The following is a 19,820-nucleotide window of genomic DNA, read 5'->3' on the forward strand; positions in this document are numbered from 1 at the left end:
TTAGGTACTTCTAATTTAACAATTATTTGCAAAGTGCAAAAAGAAATTCTAAACAGCAGGCTAATTTTAACCAAGGGAGGTAAAAACCCAAAGAGGTTCATAGATCTGTGAAGAACTTGAGACAGTCACCTTTACCTATCTGCCTGATCTCACACAATGCTGCTCAGAGTCACCCTGAAGTCTGGTGATGAAGGCTGCACAATTCCATGCAATCTTGTCTCTTTCACTCTTCTCCATTGCAGTGTTCTTCCTTTCCTTTTAACACCACAAACAAGGTTAGTCCCCTTGCCTCTTCTCTTCTTCATTAGCAGAAGGCACAGACAATCACTCCTTCACTGCAAGAATGTCCAACACTTCCTGGGACAAACATCTCTCTTCAGTCCTATTACCTAGATTAAAAAAAACCCTGAAGCTCTCTCCTGCTCTGTATTTCTTGGTAGGCTATATTTGTTTCTGGATCTATGCTCATTCTTGCTGATTTCCTCTAGCTGTTCTGCCTTGGGCCACCCATTTCTTTGAACTCCAGTGCTGCAAATTACACATTGCTCCTGCTGAGGCTTCACTAATGCTAAATGCAGTGGAGAGATTGTTTTACATGCCTGGCACAGCATCTCCCACTCTGTATGATCCCAGTATGGTACCCTGCCTCACTGCATAAGGCTATTGATGCATGTTAAGGTTACCAGCTGTGCATTTTCTTCATATCCTTTTGGCAGGACTACTACTATGAACAAACACTGCAGTCACATACTGCTTCTTAACATATACTGAAAATGTTTGTGTTCTTTCACAGAGGGGAAACTAGACTTCAGAACTTATCTGAATTGCTGTCTTGAAGGCAAAAATGCAAACAAAATTAAAATTATACCAGTCTATGTCATGATGAGATGTGACAAAAAGAAAAAAAACATCATTCCTGCTACTCAGAGGAAGTTATTGATGGAAGCAGGAGATGATTATTTATTCCAAATTTGTATACGAAGTATCTGGAAATCTTAGGACATTGTCTCATGCTCCTGGAAAAGTTTTTAGGTCTTAGGCCCTCCTTTCACAAGGCTTTACTCACCAAAGTAATGAGGAAAGAACTGAGCATTTTTAGACAGCTTAGCCATTGCAATTTTTGATACATAGTACTTTAAGCATCAAACCAGTCTGCAGGAACTACTATTCCACATAGGTTTTGCTACTAGTCTGTTTCTGAAATCACCAGTTTTCATAGACTGATTTTAAACACAGGTATCAGTGAGTAATCTAAACTCCTCTGAATTACCTATTATGATATTATAATGTCAATGCTACCTCCTCCCCATCCACATTTTTAACTGCTTGCAACATCTCTATGTATACTAATAAACAGACTCATAACTCTTTACACATCCTTATTAATGTACCTTTTAATAAGGTTTTAGTATAATCCTAACCAATTTTCATTTGGATAATCCAATACTTACGAGTTGGGCTCCTAAAACATTACACTCTAGAGGATTCACAATGATGGGGTGAGTCACACCAGTGATATTTGTTAACTCCTGGTATTTGTGCATCCTTACTGGCTGTGGGACCAGTTTACAGAACTGGCCATGCCATCCACTTCCACCTGTGATGAGCCATGATAATTTATAAGAAAATAATACTGGTTTTCAATTTAAAAAACAAGAGCAGATTAACTTTAAAAGAACCAGACTAGACAAAGGGCTTTTATCCCTAAATTATTTTGCTTTCGCAACTATGACATCAACAATGATTCTATTATGATTTATAGTGAAAGACTTCTTTCTATTTTAGACTTCAAAGTATCATACTAAACAATATAGGAATTATAATCTATATTAAACAATACAGATTTTATTGTTTAAAAACACAATATAAATTATATTATTTAAAAACACAACCCCACAATCATACAAAACCATAACTGAACTTCTTCAGCTATATTTAAGCAAATGACTGTGAAGCATGAAACAAAGTAAATTAAAAATGTCTTGCTGAGAAAAAAAAAAATCAAAAAGGTTTTGAAAGACAACTGCAAGGGCTTAGCAAGTCGCAGCCTGCTCAGAAGAGCGCTTTTGTGGCACGGTGGTAGAAATATATACTGATGTGGTTTATCACGTCCCAGTCAGGCCCTCTGACAAGAAAAGCTGTGCAGCAAAACCTACTAGCCTTCAGCTTGGCTTGCAAAATTCACACCCCATCTCAAGGTCTGTGACTCTCAAAAGAGTCAATGTTTATGCTTCTTCTGACACATCTCTAACAACCTTGTTATCTTCAAGCAGACATAACCTACATCAAAATATTTCCTTATTATCAAGGTGGTATGATCTCTTATTGCATTCTTAGGGACTGCAGTTGTCCTTTTGGATCAGTTTAAAGTTAGAGAAAATAATTTAATTCCAAAATAATTCAATTTTCTTTCCACTTTAACAAAACTGACTACTTCAACATTAAATAGTACTCTAGCACAATAGCAGTGACAATATAACCTTATTCAAATGATAGTATCAGCACTTTTCTGAAGTAATTGCTTTCCTTGAATTCAAAGATGTTAATTTTCTTTTGCAACTGATTGGGGCTTTAAAACATATTATAATCAAAAGACCACTACAAACACTGGTGAAAACAACAGCTCCATAGAATATCTTAATGTTCAGATTTAATACATGTTTTCTGATTACATAACACAAATTGTAAAAAGCACTGCAAAATTAAGAAAGCCTGTTTTAATGTAATACTTCCTGTTCATTATCTTCCTATAAAGAACATCCCAGAGCTCTTTAAAATAAATAAATTGAGCATCTAAATAAAATTCTCTTCAAAACTAAGAGCCATTAAAATTACCAGTTACAGCCAAACAAAAACAAACCACTAAATTATCAAAGCACACATGTCCAAAAATTTTAAAAGTACAGGAAGTATTTGGATAGGATAGAAAATAGAGGGATGCTGTATCTATGCCAAGGGGGCCTTCTGCTAGTTACCATCAACCATATTTTATCTCTGTTTCAGCCTGATGAAAGCTGTTAGTCTCACTACTATGTTTTTAGGCTCTGAACACACTCCAAAAATTTTCTTTCACTGCTGTCACTCCATTACTGCCAACTTGGGGCACTGTAACTTATTAAAAGCTTGCACACTGCCTAATACACAGACTTTTCTCACTTTCACTGGAACTGAATTCAAGCCAAATAAAAAAATTAATTACTCTTTTCAGGCCAACTCTTTCACTCCCTAGAAATGTCAGCACAAGCAGCAGGGCATGACTTTCTGTACTAAGACTCAAAGCAAGGAAATGTGGATATCATAGGCAAAAATATTATTATAGCAGGAAAATCTACCATGTCAAATATCATTAACAAACCATTCAAAAGTGTAATAACAAGCTTAATACATTAAAATTAACATAAAGAAATGTATTTCCTGTGGGTTTTGCTACAGCAGCGATTACTCTGTCCATAGGTTAAAATGACTGGATGCTGTGGACACATCAGAGCACGATCAAATGCAAGAGGAGAACATGCTCTGAAACCAGTTTTTAGGTACTATGTTATTCTATATATAATTCCATCTCCCTTTTAAATTCTAAGTTCTGCCTCACAAAGTAAGGATTTGAAATGTGCAATAAAAATCCAGTACTATTTTTGCTCAGTAATTTTGTTAGAGCAGTTTCCTTGGGGTGACAGGCATTCAGTAGTACTGTAATCTCACACATCCCAAAACTTTCACACAAAGGCAGAGAATTGTCTTATTTACTCATTGGTTTACATGGAGGTGCGTTAACCCTTGCCATTTTCTTTAAAAGCCCTACTTTGTTGTTGTTTTTAATTTAAGTAATAATTTCATTACTTCCATACCACCCTACTTGTATGGACTATAAACAACTCCTCCCTGATCTGGATTAAGAAAAAAAACCAAAGGTGAAAAGCCTATGTAATTTACTACTATGCACTTTCCAGTGGTTGCATGGGCTTTGCTTGTGTTAAGAGCACTTCTGTGCACAGAACAAATACAGTATTTCAAACTACATCCCAAGTATCCCTTTTGTGTCACTCATAGTCACAGTAAGACAGATGAACCTGGGAGTTCATAAAGAATAAGCTTTTACATGGGATGTGTCCTATTCATAACGATTTTTTAAAACTCCTTGGATTAGAGTTACTCAAAGGACTGTTTTCTTATCTTGTCCTCTATATCATGAATATAGATCATTCATACAGAATATAGCATTTTCTTTGTACAGCAGACTGCAGTGAAAACACTTCTAATAGCTATTTCCTATATTCTGAACAATCCGTATTCCTACCTTTCACAACATCTCATGGTGTAATAACTTTTCCACAACCTTAACAAGGTACTTAACAGGTGTCTCTAAAATCATACCCTAGAGTTTTTACTAAATCCTACTGAAGGGTTTTTATTTACTAAACTTACTTTACAGGTACATTTATGATCAAAAAGCTTCTGGTCCTCCATACTTCTCTTAGGTCAGAACCACAAGTTATGCTGGTATTTTTTCCACCTAGTATAGCTCATCACCTTTATGGCAGGAATTAGATCTGAAGTTTCTAGCACACCTTTCCTCTGCAGAACTCTTACCTCTATTTGTATTTACATACATAGATATGAGAGCTCCTGCAGCCAGTTTAGTGTAACCACTGAGATGACTGAGTCTGCCTTCAAACAGTGAAGGATTACTTACATTACTCTTTCCAGCACCACAATCGGGTATCTGGCCATCTTGGAAAGCCAGCACATGAGAAAAACAGGCTAGTAACGAAAGAACAAATTTATAGCTACAGAAAATAAAGAAATCTTATATAGTCTGCCCTGTAGCTGACGTATTTTCCTCCCTCAATGTGTCATATATATGCAGATAGATGTAAGTAATCATCTACAAATTATATTCCTCAATATATTACTTATATTACACCATTCTACTTCAGTTATCAATTTACTTAAAATTACCTGGAATTTTAAAAAGTCAAATATTTCTAAGCTTGAAAAAAAATCAAAAGAAGTATTTCAGCATTTGTCCCTGGTTCAACCATCAATACACGTCTCCCAGAACACATGCCCTCCTCTATATGACATTTGCTTTTCATGACATTTGAAACAAATGGTCTGTTTTGATACTGCATCTTTTTACCAAAGGCACCTGAAATTTGCTAACAGATACAAAGATCACTTGAGGAAACTAAGAACCAGCATACCCAGGTAAGCAGTCTCCTTAAGCAATCACACAGTATCAACAGACCAACATAATTTTCTTTTTATTATAAAACATGCAACACAACTTGCATTTTCTAAACTATTTTTTCCTAGAGACTGTAGAAGCCATGCTATCATTCTGCACATCTACAACTCTAAAGCACCACTTTGTCTCCAGCTTAGAAATCAATATGCAATATGAAGGCACATGTGTTTCTGGTGCTGTAATTAAATGCATATTCCACCAGACAAGGACAAACTTCCTAAAGGCACAGAAAAGGCCTGTACTGATTACATATCCTGTAAGGCAAAGATGCAAATGGTTATAAAGATGAGTTCTGAAACATTCAATTTAGTCCTGAAGGGCTCCAGAGGAATGAGGAAAAATATTCAAATTTGGAATTTCCCTTTTGCAACAGTTTTCACTGCCTGTTAACTGGTCCAAGACTGCTGGTTAAAATTATTCCATGTACAATGATGTAGAAATGTCAGGGGAAAAAAATTGTCTGCTTCCATTCTTTCTTGTGTCTGACAGTTCCGCAGCAGATAAGGCAAAAATATCTCACTAAAACATCCATAATCATGTAATGCAATTTCATGACTACAAATCCTCATCTGTGTTGCACTTGTCTGTCCCTAACATATCTGGTGGCAGTTCAATAAGTAGTTTTACTTTTTCCATTTATTTTCTGCACCTTGTACTTCTTTCATGTTGAAGTCTACAATGATTTCGGAATGCCAAAGTCAGAGACTTTACCTGCACTTTAGCAAAGCCCCTCTTATAATACATATATTGTTCCACCTTGACCTTCCCTTTAAACTTTGGACAAAGATTGTATTTACTCTAGTTTTCAAAAAAGATAAATTCATCAATAGAGAAAAAAATTATTGTCAGTATGACTGCCAGTTTTAAACATGAAGGTTGTGAGAATTGGGTTTTATTACCACATAGGATTAATTATTTTGAGAATTATTGATGGTAAAGAAATATTGAGCTAACAAGAAGAAAAACTAGATTTAGGTTCCACCAGACAAAATGCAAGTCAGTAACCCAGACACAATGATGTAGTCAGACCTTTTGGGAACACCTGCAGAAATAATAAAAGGCTACAAAAAAATTACAATTAGGGCTGGACTTGGCAATCAAGCTAATGGGGCTTTGAATAAAAGTAGCAGTCTAAGAGAGGTAGATTTGAAAAACCTGTACCTGGAAGAGATATTTCTGACCTTTCCTTGCACCCCTACTTTCACTTAAATCAAGCAAATAAATGAGCTTGTCACTTGCAATCAGAAAAATATCCATCAAATGTTCCCCTATTCAGCACTTCATCTTTGTATAAATTGGAATCTAACAGCATTGTGTGATAAAAGATTATCAAATAACTTTTAGGACTGATTTAGCATTTTTTCTAAACACCGGTTGCTTGAATAAAAATTTTCAAGTGTTATCTGTTCATCTCATGTATTACATACATCTTGGAGTCTTTACTATTCTTTCACAATACTTACTTAAAACTTGTTAAATGGCCTTGCCTTTTCTTTTCCTAAAGCTAAAGATGATCAACCTGTAAAAAGCTGTGAAAGACTACATTCAGATTAAAAAATTGCTTAAAGGGACACAGCCAGTGAATTAAAACAAAATAAAATCATTTCACTACCTTTAAAGATTGATTTACAGAATCACCAGGAAGTCTTGCAGTGACGGTCCAAACACAACTGGAAGAATAGACTGAATAGCTTCTTTTCATTTATATTCTCCATTTGATCTTAGTACTGAGCACCTTAGTGAAGAATGAAAAATATAGGCCTGATAGCTTAAGGCTTGGGTATAGCTTTCTAGAGATATTGCCATTACACAAATGTTTCATACCCAACAACCGATGATCCAGCAGAAGTATATCTTTCATTTTTTGACCATACTGCTTCCAGAAAGGTTTTAGGGAATACATCACTGTACTACTCAGGAAAAAAAAAATGGCACCATGTCATACCTCTCATCATACTGCAGTCATTTTGCAAGATACGTTGCAAAAATGTCACGCTGCACTTCAAAAATTGGGTATTTCACTGTTTTCTTCACACTGTTCCTTATTCCTTGGGAGCTATTTGATCTTTCAAACTCATCTTACACCTGCTCCCACACAGCCCACACTTGGTACCTGGCATCTCTTCTCTTGATTTGTCATGAGCTGGATTTTAGACTTTGAGAGAGCAGTAATTGAATTTTTCAAGACAAATCAAATGGTGAATATACAACTCATCCACAGAATGGCCGAGGCTGGAAGGTGCCACTGGAAATCATCTGCCAGCTTGTTGAGGGTTTGCTCTACCGCATTGTTCAGGTTACTAATGATAATGTTAAACAGTACTGAACTCAGAATCAGCCCTTGGGACACTCCACCAGTGGCTGGTGTCCAGCTTAACTTGGTGGCATTGGTCACAATCCTTAGAGCCCTTCAACTCCTCCCGTTTTCCATGCCCTTCACTGTGCACTTCCTGGTGTGTACTTCCCTAGCTTGTCTACAGGGCTGGATGGGATGCAGGGCTGAAAGCCTTACTGCAGTAAGCAACATTCCCCGCTGTTAGCCCATCCATCGAGCTCGTCATTTCAGGCCAGGCACAATCTCCCCTGCATAAAAATCCATGCTGACTACTCTCAATCACCTTGGTATCTTCCAAATGTTTGAAAATGGCTTCCAGGAGGATGTGATCCATCACCTTTCCAGGGATCAAGGCGAGAGTGACTGGGAATGTAATTTCCCAGACCCTCCTTGAAGACTGGAGTGACATTTGCTTTCTTCCCCTCAGGAGCTTCCCCTGATGGCTATGACCTTTCAAAGAGAGTGGTCTCACAATTATTTGCATATATGAATATGAAGCACAAGATTTGATATATCTCTATGGGCTTCTCTACAGTGAACTCAAAGATCTCTCACTACTTTTCCAACTAGAAGGCTGGTAGCACTTGAACAATATTCTCTATTTCTACCTTTAAATATGATTTGTACAAAACTGACAGACATTACTCAGTCAAAAGTTTCACCTAACTGGCTACTTTTTCAGAGTTCTTGGATTACTTCTCTCTCTTTTTCTTTTTTTTTTAATCACTGGCACGAACACCAAATACTGAAATTTTGCAGTCTCTTTTGATAACTTCTACATTTTCATTACTTACTGGTTTGAAAGTGTAATCTAATACATTAAGAAAGTGCTCAGAAAGGCAGGCAAGGGAGTAGTCATGCTCCCTGTAAACAGAAACATTAAGAAACACTAGATAATATTATTTCAACTATGGAATATTTAGAACTATAGTCAAGTACAACTTACAGGAAAGCATGTGATTAGAAGCACATGCAAAAAAATAAAGTTTTGCCAGACACACTGTTCTTTGGTGATCTCACGAAAGTACATACCTAATGAAAAACACCTTGAAAACAAAAATCTTGGGAAATACAACAGCTGACAACCAGAAGAGTGATTTGGTTTGGATTGCTGGGAGTTCTTTTCTCCTCTGAAAGCAAATCACCAGCAAGTCATTATAACACCTTTTGGGAAATAACACCTATTACTTGTCGATCTACTTAGAGTAGAAAATTACCCTACTTTTTAAAGCTGCAAACTTATTTCTAGTAATGTGCACTATTATTACTTTCTTCTTTTCAAGGATTTAGGTTCAATCTTTCAAATGACCACAGCTTTGGAAGTTTTACAGGAAGAGAGAAGAGCATTCCTGTATTTGTGATATAATCCTTAAATATTGACAGGGAGACATCCTTGGATTCTACAGCTCTAATGAGGAAAATTGTAAATTGCCAAGGTAAAAATTCCATATATTTAACTTCGCCTAAAGGACATATTTAAGTTATTCACTTTATGGAGCCTGGAAAGTAACTAAGATCCTGTCTAAACAAAGACTCTGGCAGTGGCTTTTCCTCATTCCTTGTTAAAAGAACGTCTTTAATGTTCTCACTAATCCCAAACATGGTAGCAGGTATCCCTGGGAAGAGTCCAGATCTCAGAAAGCGACGCACCAACTGTATTAAAGCCTGACTGCCTCAAAGCTTTTTAAAAGCCAGTGCTTGTCCCACAGCAGCCCTTGAGCTGAGCTGCACATTAGGGACGCCTTCCCCCCACTGCACTGCTGCCAGTCTGCAAATGTCCACAGTGACACAATCCCAGGCTAACTAGGACAGGGATGTTATTGACAAAGGCTAAGAGCCTGTTAATTCCTTTGGCAAGAGATAGGAAGAGAAGAATGGGAAGCAGAAGTCCAGCACTCTGTTCCCCACTTCCATACCTCACTTGCCAAGTGGTAATTCATCTGTTCAACACCCACTCACACCAGGCACAAAGAAATAGGCCAGAGAATGCAGTCTGAAGATTTAGGAACAAAAATAATTTTATGCTACTGTCCCAGCTTCAGTACTACAAGACATGTGATATTTCCTCTAGGGTTTTTTTTTGCTGGAGTTTTTTGGGGGTGGTGGTGGTATGCTTTTAAGCACTGCTGCACCGTGGAAGTACTTCAAATAGCTTAGGTGCCAATTCCATTATTAATGTAAATTGAAGACTAATCTTACTTACTGTCACCACACAGAAGCTGTGGAGGGGTGCTCATCTTTACTTAAAACTGGATCCTGACTGTGTAGATAGGACTACTACCAAACAAATTAGAGATGCACTTTCAAATGCTAACAGGCATAGCTTAAAAGTTATTGTACCATGCAAAAGGACCTCTACTTTGAGCCCATTTCTTGAAAAAACCTTCCAAGCATGCTGTGAAGTGCATGCTGTCTTTTCCCTTGCTGTTCAAGTTGCATATTGATGAAAACACATCTATGGCAAATCTTTGGCTTATGCTTATTTTTAGTGTGGAATAAGAACTTTGAGTAAAGGAAGAAGCACAATAGCTGCATATTATAAAGTGGAAAAAATACTCAAAAAAGAAGTCAGCAAAATGCAGTATGTTACAAGCATACTTGATAGCTAAATTCAAAACATTATTAAAACTGTAATTGATGCACTTTGTGGTAATTATATGAAGTGTTCTTATTTCCTTCCTGCTACAGTCAGAGCATGAATAAACAATCTGCTTTCAATTGCTCTCAGCCATGAAATTTAAAGAGGCTGAAGAATACACAAGTCAAACAAGAAATTTTAAAAGGGCTGGCATTTATTTGTTGAAAAATTTTACTGGTACATTTGAAAAACTTATGGAAAAGTTAACTACTCAAGTACAGTAGTATTCAAGGCAGTATTCAAAGGCAAATACAATCAACATCTCCCTGCTCTGATGGAAATTGTGAATTGGCTTTCAGGTACCCAGTGGAAGAAAACAGTCAAGTATTTAAGTTACTGCAAAGATTTGTACACATTTCCTTTGTAAAAGGCACACCACGACCACAAACCCCACAACAGACAATTGTTGTCTTCCAACAGATTTTACTGTTTCATACAGAATTCGGTCACTTTATACAAACCTTACATGAGTTGAGATTTCTTGATTTCCACATTGTGAAGAAAAATTTCAGTCTAAGTTTGTGTGATTTCAACAGCTGCCACATTTTACTGCTCAGGTTGTAGCAAGAAAGGAGTTGGTTTATGCCATATTTTGTTTCTGATTAGAGAAGTCAAAATCTAAAAAAACCTCCAAAAAATTAGCTACCTAAAAGCTAACTCAACTCAAATGTCTTAAAAAAAATGCACACAAAAAAAAACCCCAACAGAAAACCCAGGAAATCTCCACTTAGACAGAAGGTAATTATACAGATAATTCATACCTATTAAAAAATTCCTTATCCAATGAGAGAATAATAGATTTTTTTGCTACTCTTTAGCCTCCTACCAGCCCCAAGCACCATCACTCTTATAATATAGTATATGACATGAAAGCAAGCATGTTACCTCAGCAGCTCTGTGGGTGTATCTAAACCCGGGAAAACATAAAATATCTAGAAACTACAGCAATACCTATTGTTTAAAGGCACAATAGGAGTTAAAATTGATGATCTAACACTGATATTCCTGAAGAATAACGTTACAGGTATCCTGGAATAGAAAATCACACCTAAGCATTCATGTCAGTTATGCTGCTTTGAATCAGAATGTTAGTGAAGTCCCAATTCTCAATCTTAACCACCAGGTCCCTGTCTTTCCAAGACAAAACACTAAGTAGAATCCCTTCTCTTACTCAGGTTATTTCCAGACCCTGATAAAAGAAAGTAAGCATTGACAGGTGCAATTCTGTCTTTTGTTCTGTGGGAAACATGTGCATTCTGAATTCAGCTCAAACTGGAGAGTTTTGAAATAACAAGTCCCAAGGTTTCCATGGACAAGGCAGCACAGGCAGCTCCTGTACAGCTCTTACAGGATTCTCACCAACACAGCTTGACAGGGGTCCAGTGGGAAGACCTCTCAGTCTCTGCCTCAAGCTTTTGGTCTCTTCCTCAGATTATCAAAAGACAGCCAATTGTGATGGTGGATTTTCCGCTGGAAGGAAATTTCATGCTGGACTGAGACCACCAACTCATTTCACAAAAAATAAGATGGCAGTAGTTTTTTTTGCAGTTGCCAACCTAAATCTGAGTTACAGCCCTAGATGTGAAAGGCTCTGTAATAAATTACCAATCTCCTGAGCCATCCAGTTAACAACATGCCTGGTTTTCTTTTAAGCATTATTTCACGTTCATAAATTTTCCGAAACTGTAGAAAGCAAAACATTAGAAAATTTTAGATTCTTGATGACAAATCATGTGCTACCTGTATGCCTCTTAAAAATATAATAAAGTTGGCTAAGTAGTAACATGCACTAAGTATTTCTATATTATGTTTTGCTCCACTACTTCATGAGTCATGACAAAGCCACCAGAAGCTTTTTGATTTTTTCCCCTCAGTGCTGAGGCTTTTGTTCCATTTCTAAAACCAGGAGCAAATTAAAGTCATCCACATAATCACTGCAATAAAGCAAAGTTTCCTTGTACTTCAATTCAGAAAATGCTATTTATCAGAGGGATAAATAGCATTTTCAGAATCGAAGTACAAGGAAACTTTGCCTTCCAACCAAATGGAGAAACTGGTACTCTGTAAAAGCATTTATCAGGCATGAAAATAGATGTCCAAAAAACTAGTCCTTGACCACATTTCCAGGAACACTATTAAAGCTATTTCAAAGACAAAAACTGACTCTGAAGGAGTAGCAAGGAAGCCAGACTTATTTCACCAAACACAGAATATCACTGGCAATACTGACTCATAGGAATGAAAGGTCAAACTAATGATACTTTTAATTACTGAAATTTCATTCGTGCACAAGAGTATCATATATAAGTGGTACACTTAGAAGTAAATTGAAAAAAAAGAATGCTATCAAAGAGTAAGAGCTACAGACAAGTGGATCAGAGAAATTACCCCATTTCAAGACAACAGACAAAAAAGATCAGTTACTGTGGGCCTGTTTTGAAGGCAAATATATAACAATTGGTGTGATTCACCAGTTGAAAAGAATTTGCTGGTTAAAGACACTAACTCAGGTTAAAAATGTTTTCCTTATATTGTAGTTTGAATAAACATTAGTCTACTTGCAGAAATCATCTAAAGTTGGTGTGGCTATATTGCTGGTAATTATAAACATTAGGAAACAATAATGGCTTTGAAAAGTCACTTCCCTACATTAAACTGATAATTTCAGAAAAAAATCTTTTTTTTTCAGCAATTCTTACAGCCAGTCATTCTCCCCCACCTACACCAAAGCTGTAGGTATTTATCTTGCCTGCAGTGATACTACCAGAGGTATTTTCTGTACCTCAACATGCCTGTTACTTAAATAACCCATTTAAAATAGTTTATTTAGAAAATCAAAAAACATAAACAGCCATCTGATACACTTGCTCTCATAAGCATATCATATCAGATCACAGCCAGCTTTTAAAATCCACTCTACTAATCAAGGCCGTCTGACTGCAGTGTAAAAATATATATTTATTAGTACATGCTCTTAGCACCAAGGCTTTTGTTTCCCAGTGGATTTTCATTAAGAAAAACAACCCTTGCCCTCAATCATCATCCCAGTGCTAAAACCCATTGAGGATCCACTTACCAAATCCCTGTGTAACACCCAGTTAGCATGCAGGTAGTGAATACCATCTAGGATCTGATATAACAGCGACTTCACCATTCCCCGAGGTAACTGAACTGGTTTCTTGTTTGCTTTAGAAGCCCTGTGAAACTTGATTATATGCTGCAAAGGGGAAAAAAGAAATGAAAATCAAAGAAGTGCAACGTTTACATGAAAAGATTGCCATCAGCTCCTTACACAGACTTTTTAGGGTTTTTTCAACCTTTCATGATTTGTTTTCCAAACTAGAAACATGGGCCTCAAGTACTAAAAAATTAATACTGGACTAAGTAAAGTGATCACCATCCCAAAGCAATCTCTCAAAAATTAAATCAGTTTTTGCTGTGGTTTAACCCCAGAAGGCAGCTAAGCCCTGCAGAGTATGAGGAATACAACACCAATATGACCATCAAAGCACATTTCCTTTTAGATCACTGATCTTTCAGGTTTTAGAGGTATTTTTGTTTGGGGAGTCTTTTTGTTAAGATGGGCTGATATCCTGTACATCAAATCACAGAATTACAAGTGTATTAACTCCTACATTATTTTACTTCTAAGTTTTCTCCTACAGTAATAATGACTGTAACACTCAAGAACTAATGCCAAGCAGAAATTTTGCAAACTGTATTAGAAATTTTATACATTTAAATCAAAAGCCCAGATTTATTCCTTTTTTATTTACTGTACCCTCATAGCACAGTACTCTCAGAACAGAAGCTGTTGACAGAGCAAGTCTACAAATCTGTCCATCTGAAAGTCAGCCACCAAGTCAGACACAGAAAAAGAACCTTTAGTAATTCTAAATTTAGACACAAGGATTGATGTCTGCACCGAGGAGGAGCCCAAAAGGATGTGTTGTCTTAGTACTTGAGCCCCAGGTGTCACTAAGTTCAACAACAAGGTGTGCCATAGTCATGGTAACCATTTCCATGTTTGCCTCCTTCAAACACAGAGGCAATTTCTAGAACAAACTTCTTAACACATTCACACTTTTTTTCTGTAATGGCTCGCACTTGTGCGATCATCAAAACAGCCCAGATCTTGTCTACCAAAACCTGGCACCAAACCTCTATCGTGTGCTCTTCCTACGTTCATGACTCCTCATATTCCAGGTGCCAATTAGCTAACCCAGCTATCTAACATCCTTTGGGAAGCTGCCTTTGCTCTCCTGCTGCAGCCCAGCTCCATACAGCCTGCCCTCCTCTGCTTCAGGCAGCCAGGCTTGGCTTTCCTGTGAGGAACAGGCACAGTTCTGCCCTGTCAATGGTAAAAATGGAGACACTCAGAGCAAAAAAACATTGATGAAAATGGGACAATCCCTGCAGTGTCAACCAAGCACCACATGCAGAAGCATCCCTCAGCCTGAGCCACAAGTTTTACCTCTTCTCACCTCTCACTTCCACCAACTCCAAAATAAATGTTATTTTCATACAGTGGACCAAGAGAAGTGGCTCTTCAGAGACAGGCAGGAAAACAGATGGCTGTCCCAGGCTTTTCTAATACACTCTGTATTATCTAGCCCTTTCCCAGCATTACTTAAAACCTGCTGTCCTAAATACACAAGTGCTGGAGCACTTGATCCATGGCCAGCTCTCTGGGGCACAGAGCCAGACCAGTCATTGCAACCAAGTCTCTCACATCCAGATACAGTGAACAACCAGGAGTTGGTGCGGCTGGGGAATTCTGGAGTTCATACAGGTATATGCATGTAAGCATAAAGCTCAAAATTGAGGGTCACTCCTAAGTTAGTTACATACAAACCAGTGTTTCATTAACAGAAATACTTGTGTGGTGATTTTGGTTAAGTATGGAGCAAAGCAGAAATGTATAAATACAAACAAAAACAGGTCATAGTAATAATAGTCCTAACAAATATGAAGCCTTGTAGGACATTTTGAAACAAAAAACTCTCAAACATTCCTAGATCTCAGTAGCTCAGCATATCATAAATATGGGGGAGCACTGGAAAAAAGAGTACTCTTATTTTTCCAGCATATTGAAATAAAAACAAAACAACTGTACTCCATTTCCTCAAGATGATGTTGTTTCTGTTTATCAGCCTTAAGAATATCTCAACATTTCAGCTGTTTGCTACCTTTTTTGTCTCTAATTTTATTTTGGTAACAAAACCTCAATAACAAGTATCAGAACTTCCAAGACATTTTACAGTAAGAAAACATCTTTCATTTAGCTTAGCAGAAAGAAAACTGACACACTAGTTCTTAGGCAAACCAAATAATTCCAAACAATAAGGAAAACCATTTTTAAAAGAAATTATTTTGTTTTTGTTTTTACTAAGTGACAGGCTGACAGAAAAACAACTCATGATTCAGTGTGCAATTCTCACATGTACACATTCATTAAAATTTTCGCTCATTACAAATTGTTTCTGTTGCACCCTTTGATATGAATCTTAGCATCTTTTGAGGTTAGCATTCGTAGCATTGAGAACAATCCTCCTTATGTATGTCAGCATTAATTTGAGGCACACCCACCTTTTTTCAGGGAAGTCATGGCTGCATGGTATTTTTCATTTTACCATTCTACTTTATTTTTTTAAGCATTCCAAATGGATATTAAGCTTACAAATATTGAGTTAACAGAGGAATTCAGTTTGTATCTTAAAACAAATTTACTTTGCCTCCAACAGGTTTATATTTTAAAGCTGTATCTTGCAATTAGGAATAAATAGCTTTCCTCCCAAATACAGGGAATTTCTGCAGACGAGTTGAGAAAAATTTTTCCCACTGAAATGTATGAATTAAATATACAGTGGCACAACTCTCATTTCATGTATTCATGGATGACAACCAATGCAACTAAAACTCTGAACTGTCCTATTGAAAAAAAAAGATTTTAAAGGGAATTCACCTGCATAATCAATACATCTTCCTGCACCCTACTTTTGCTATAATAGGGGTTTATATCTACATTTATTTAAGTAGACTTCTAGCTACTGAGAGCTGATTTCTGCAGATTTTTTTGAAGTTTTTTATCTTCTTAAAAAAGAGATCACAGGTTTAACTGTGTGGTGTGTTTACTTAACATTTTCCATCGCTTTTCCTTTACTACTGGAAATGCTTCCAACAAACATGGAGTAAACAGCTATATTGTGCTTAAAACTTATGCATCTCCCCTGACACTGTCCCTCTGCTGCAATTAAAACTCGAAGCCTGTACCTACAAACAATTCACCTTACCCAGAGGTCATGCTCAGCGTAGTCAAAGAGAAGCCACACTTTCCTGTCAGCATGAGAAAGGAACACCTTTTGCAGAGAAATGACATTTGGATGCTTGAGCTCCCGCAGCAACTGCAAAAGAAAAAGTCCACAACAGTTATATACATACATCCAGAGGTGGTATACTTAGAACACAAACAAGAGAAGCTGAAATCTGCAAGCCACAGAAAACCACTTTTTTTAATGAAAGAACCAGTCATTACTTTCAAACCAGAGCTGAAAGCAGGTCATAACCCCCTCAGGGCATTCATTTCCTACTCATTTTCTAAAAGCTCAACTCTATGTAAACCTCACTATTATCCAGGACCAAGATGACTCTGCAAACAGCCAGCTGTGGCATCTGCCCTTTAGCATAGGCTGTAATCTTCGACAGTCCTATTTGGGGTACCCCATTTTCTCCTCACTTCCAATTATCTGAAAAAGTTGCATTTTCATTGCAGTCAGTTGAGACTGAATGGGATGGCTGATGTAGAGCCTGCTAATGCAGTCAGCTAAACCAAGATGTGGCTTGTAAGGTAGACTCTGCTGATCTACAAGGTCACCACTCTCCACAGAAGAGGGTCCAGCTTCTGGACCACAACACAGACTACACCAGTTAGTACACCCACAAAGACTACACCAGTTAGTACATTCACAGAAGCCACCCATAAAACAGCACCCAGTTCAAGAGAAAACTACTCTGGATGCACAAAGGCTGAAAGGTAACCTGGTACAGAGCTCTTGAGCTGAAATAAACCAGAGTACTAACAGCAGAGACAGCCCTAGCAAAGGGACACACCTGGATCTTTCAGCAGCAGTGAGCCATTAAACCAGCTCAGCTGCTTCAGAAACTACAGTCTGAACCCCAGCAAAAGGAAAATTAGATGAGATACAGCACAACAATTGAATGCAGACAGCATCAGTCTATTTGAGGTCTACTGGTCATGTTACAATCATACTGTACTCATCCAATTGCTAAGAAAGAAAAAAAGCTTTATCTAAGCAAAATGTGTTTAAGTATGACTACCCTAGACTAGTCAAATTCCTGCCAGTTCAGTGTGCCAAAAATGATGACATTTCTCACTAAAAGGAATAGTTAGGGCTTTTTATTTTTTAAAAAAGTGCCAAGAGAAAATTAAACTACTCTTTGAATACAGAATTTACTTCTGAGACAATCTATTTCCAATAAAACATAATTTTCCCACTGCATAACAGAGGAAACAAAAAAAAAATCATTCTTTTCTATTTATACCTTTGTCATAAGTGCTAAAATCTTAGCTGCTACTGAGATAGTAAAGTGGAAGTATATATATATGTGTGCTTGTTTCCTTCTTTCCTATTTCATTTGAGACAGACTTGCATTATGACTCACTGACCAGTCTTCAGTGTGCCATTTCTGGGAAAAAAAGGACCTATAACCCACAGAAATTTTACCTCAAGTACAAGATCAAACAGGGAGATAGCATAGAGAAGACAAAGCAGAAATAGAAATCAATGCAGAAGGCTGTAGAGTTTCAGCATGGTAAAACACTAGGATTTGTAAAAGCACTACATCGAGGCACTTTAAGGCAGGATCTACAAGAAGTATGGGATTCTTTAAATGCCTGTAATTCCAAGAAAGAGTAAGATCAGTATGGGAAAAACCAAGAAATGCTTATTTGCACTTTTTTATCAATTACAGGTGGGGATCGCCTGTAGTAATTTAACCCCAGCCAGAAGCTAAACCCCACAGAGCCACTTGCTCACCTCTCTCAGTCAGACATAAATGGAAGAACAAAAACTCAAGAAAATTTGTGAGTAAGACAGTTTAGTAAATGAAAGAAAGAGGAATTAAACACCACACCCACAACAAAAAACAACAGAAGTAATGTGAAGGTAATCATGTACAACTTCCCACAAGAGAACTGGTGCCCAGCCAGTCTCCATGCAAAGGGAGGAGGGGGCAGGAATGGGACACGGAGAAAGCCTGAACACTATAAGCAATAGCCAAAGCACTGCTGGCTTATCAGCACTGCTCTAGTCACAAATTCAACACATTCCACCATACAAGCTGGTGTGGAGAAGATTAACTGCATGCAAGACAGGCACAGCACAGCATCAAAGACCAGCCTCTCAATGGTGAATGATGTTGCAGGGTTTAAGAATACACTGTGCCAGCCCTTAAAACAAAGTAATTTTTCTTTAATCAGCATAAATTCACCTATTAAATTTATGCTAAAAAGTTTAATTAACTATACCAGAAGATTAAATGACAGTTCAGTAACTATGTGTCCATACAAAAATATTGTATTTCCTGTGACCTAATGGACACATCTGTACCAGATACAACAAAATATTCCTTGATGAAAGATGCAGATACTAGTCAGAGCTCTTAAAAATAATGTAATATTCCCTTTTGTCTGATCCCATTTTAAATCTCTCCTACTCCTTATTTCTGAGGTAGCAGTTATCACCTACCTAAAAAAAATCCACCCTCTTCACATGAAATATGATTCAGCTTGGAGAACACACAGAAAACCTATCACCAAAGCTGGACACAAATATGAGAAACTTTTAAGTAATGCAGCAGAAGAGCTCCCTGCCTGTGTAGTGAAGTAACATAGATAGAATTCTCCCTTGTTTGTTCTAAGGTAGTCTTTGCAGACTTTGAGATTGACAGCATTCTTTGCTTTTTTCCTCACCACTCCGCCTTAATCATTCCCCTTCCTACCTTTTATTTTTCCTCTAAACATCCCAGCAATCCTCTCAAATACCCCAAACCCCCACTATCCTCCTAAAAATTCCACAGCAACCTGCTTTTCTTCTCATCAGTCCCAGCTGACACTCACTCTTCAAGAGCACTCCTGAGAAGTTCCTACTGCAGCCCATCACCATTGTGTTAGGAGTTCGGGCCTTTGCTACTGTCACTGGCAGCACCTCTTCCTGTTTGTGCATCTGTGCACTCAGTTTATCATTCTTGCTGGTTTCTGCCTCTGCCTTCTGTGTTGAATAACTGTTAAATCCACATTCTTTCAGTCTGAACCTGACGGGTTCAGTCAAAGCCAGACAGCCACAACCCAGTAAACAGAAAGGCTAACATGTATCAGCAAATCCATCAGCGTAAGGAAATGATTGCTGCAGTGCCACAGATGATTCCTGAATCACTGTCTTGGAAAGGTTGAAATGTTCACAGTGACAAATGCAAACACTGTCTCTGAAGTATCTGAAACAGTTCATGCAGATGATAATATATCACATGGGCTGCAAAGAGCATTTTCAGCAACCTCAGTCTCCATGAACCAGGCCTCC

At 37.5% G+C, this 19,820-nt stretch overlaps 1 protein-coding gene across 4 annotated transcripts in view; it reads right to left on the reverse strand.

Annotated features, from left to right (window-relative positions):
• CDK8 (cyclin dependent kinase 8) overlaps positions 1-19,820 on the reverse strand; it is a 69,035-nt gene that overhangs the window by 21,404 nt on the left and 27,811 nt on the right. For 3 of the 4 annotated variants that reach the window (XM_071434031.1, XM_071434030.1, XM_071434029.1), the window contains exons 3-4: positions 16,515-16,625; positions 13,298-13,438 (exon numbers count right to left, since the gene is read on the reverse strand). In XM_071434031.1, the coding sequence (XP_071290132.1) occupies positions 13,298-13,438; positions 16,515-16,625 (252 nt within the window). Of the gene's footprint in view, positions 1-13,297; positions 13,439-16,514; positions 16,626-19,820 lie in introns of those variants that run through there. The other variant, XM_071434032.1, reaches the window with a different exon arrangement.

The sequence above is a fragment of the Agelaius tricolor genome, unplaced genomic scaffold (genome assembly GCF_023055355.1).
Source record: "Agelaius tricolor isolate 1412-34295 unplaced genomic scaffold, bAgeTri1.0.p SCAF_9, whole genome shotgun sequence".
In the NCBI taxonomy this organism is placed as follows: Eukaryota; Metazoa; Chordata; class Aves; order Passeriformes; family Icteridae; genus Agelaius; species Agelaius tricolor.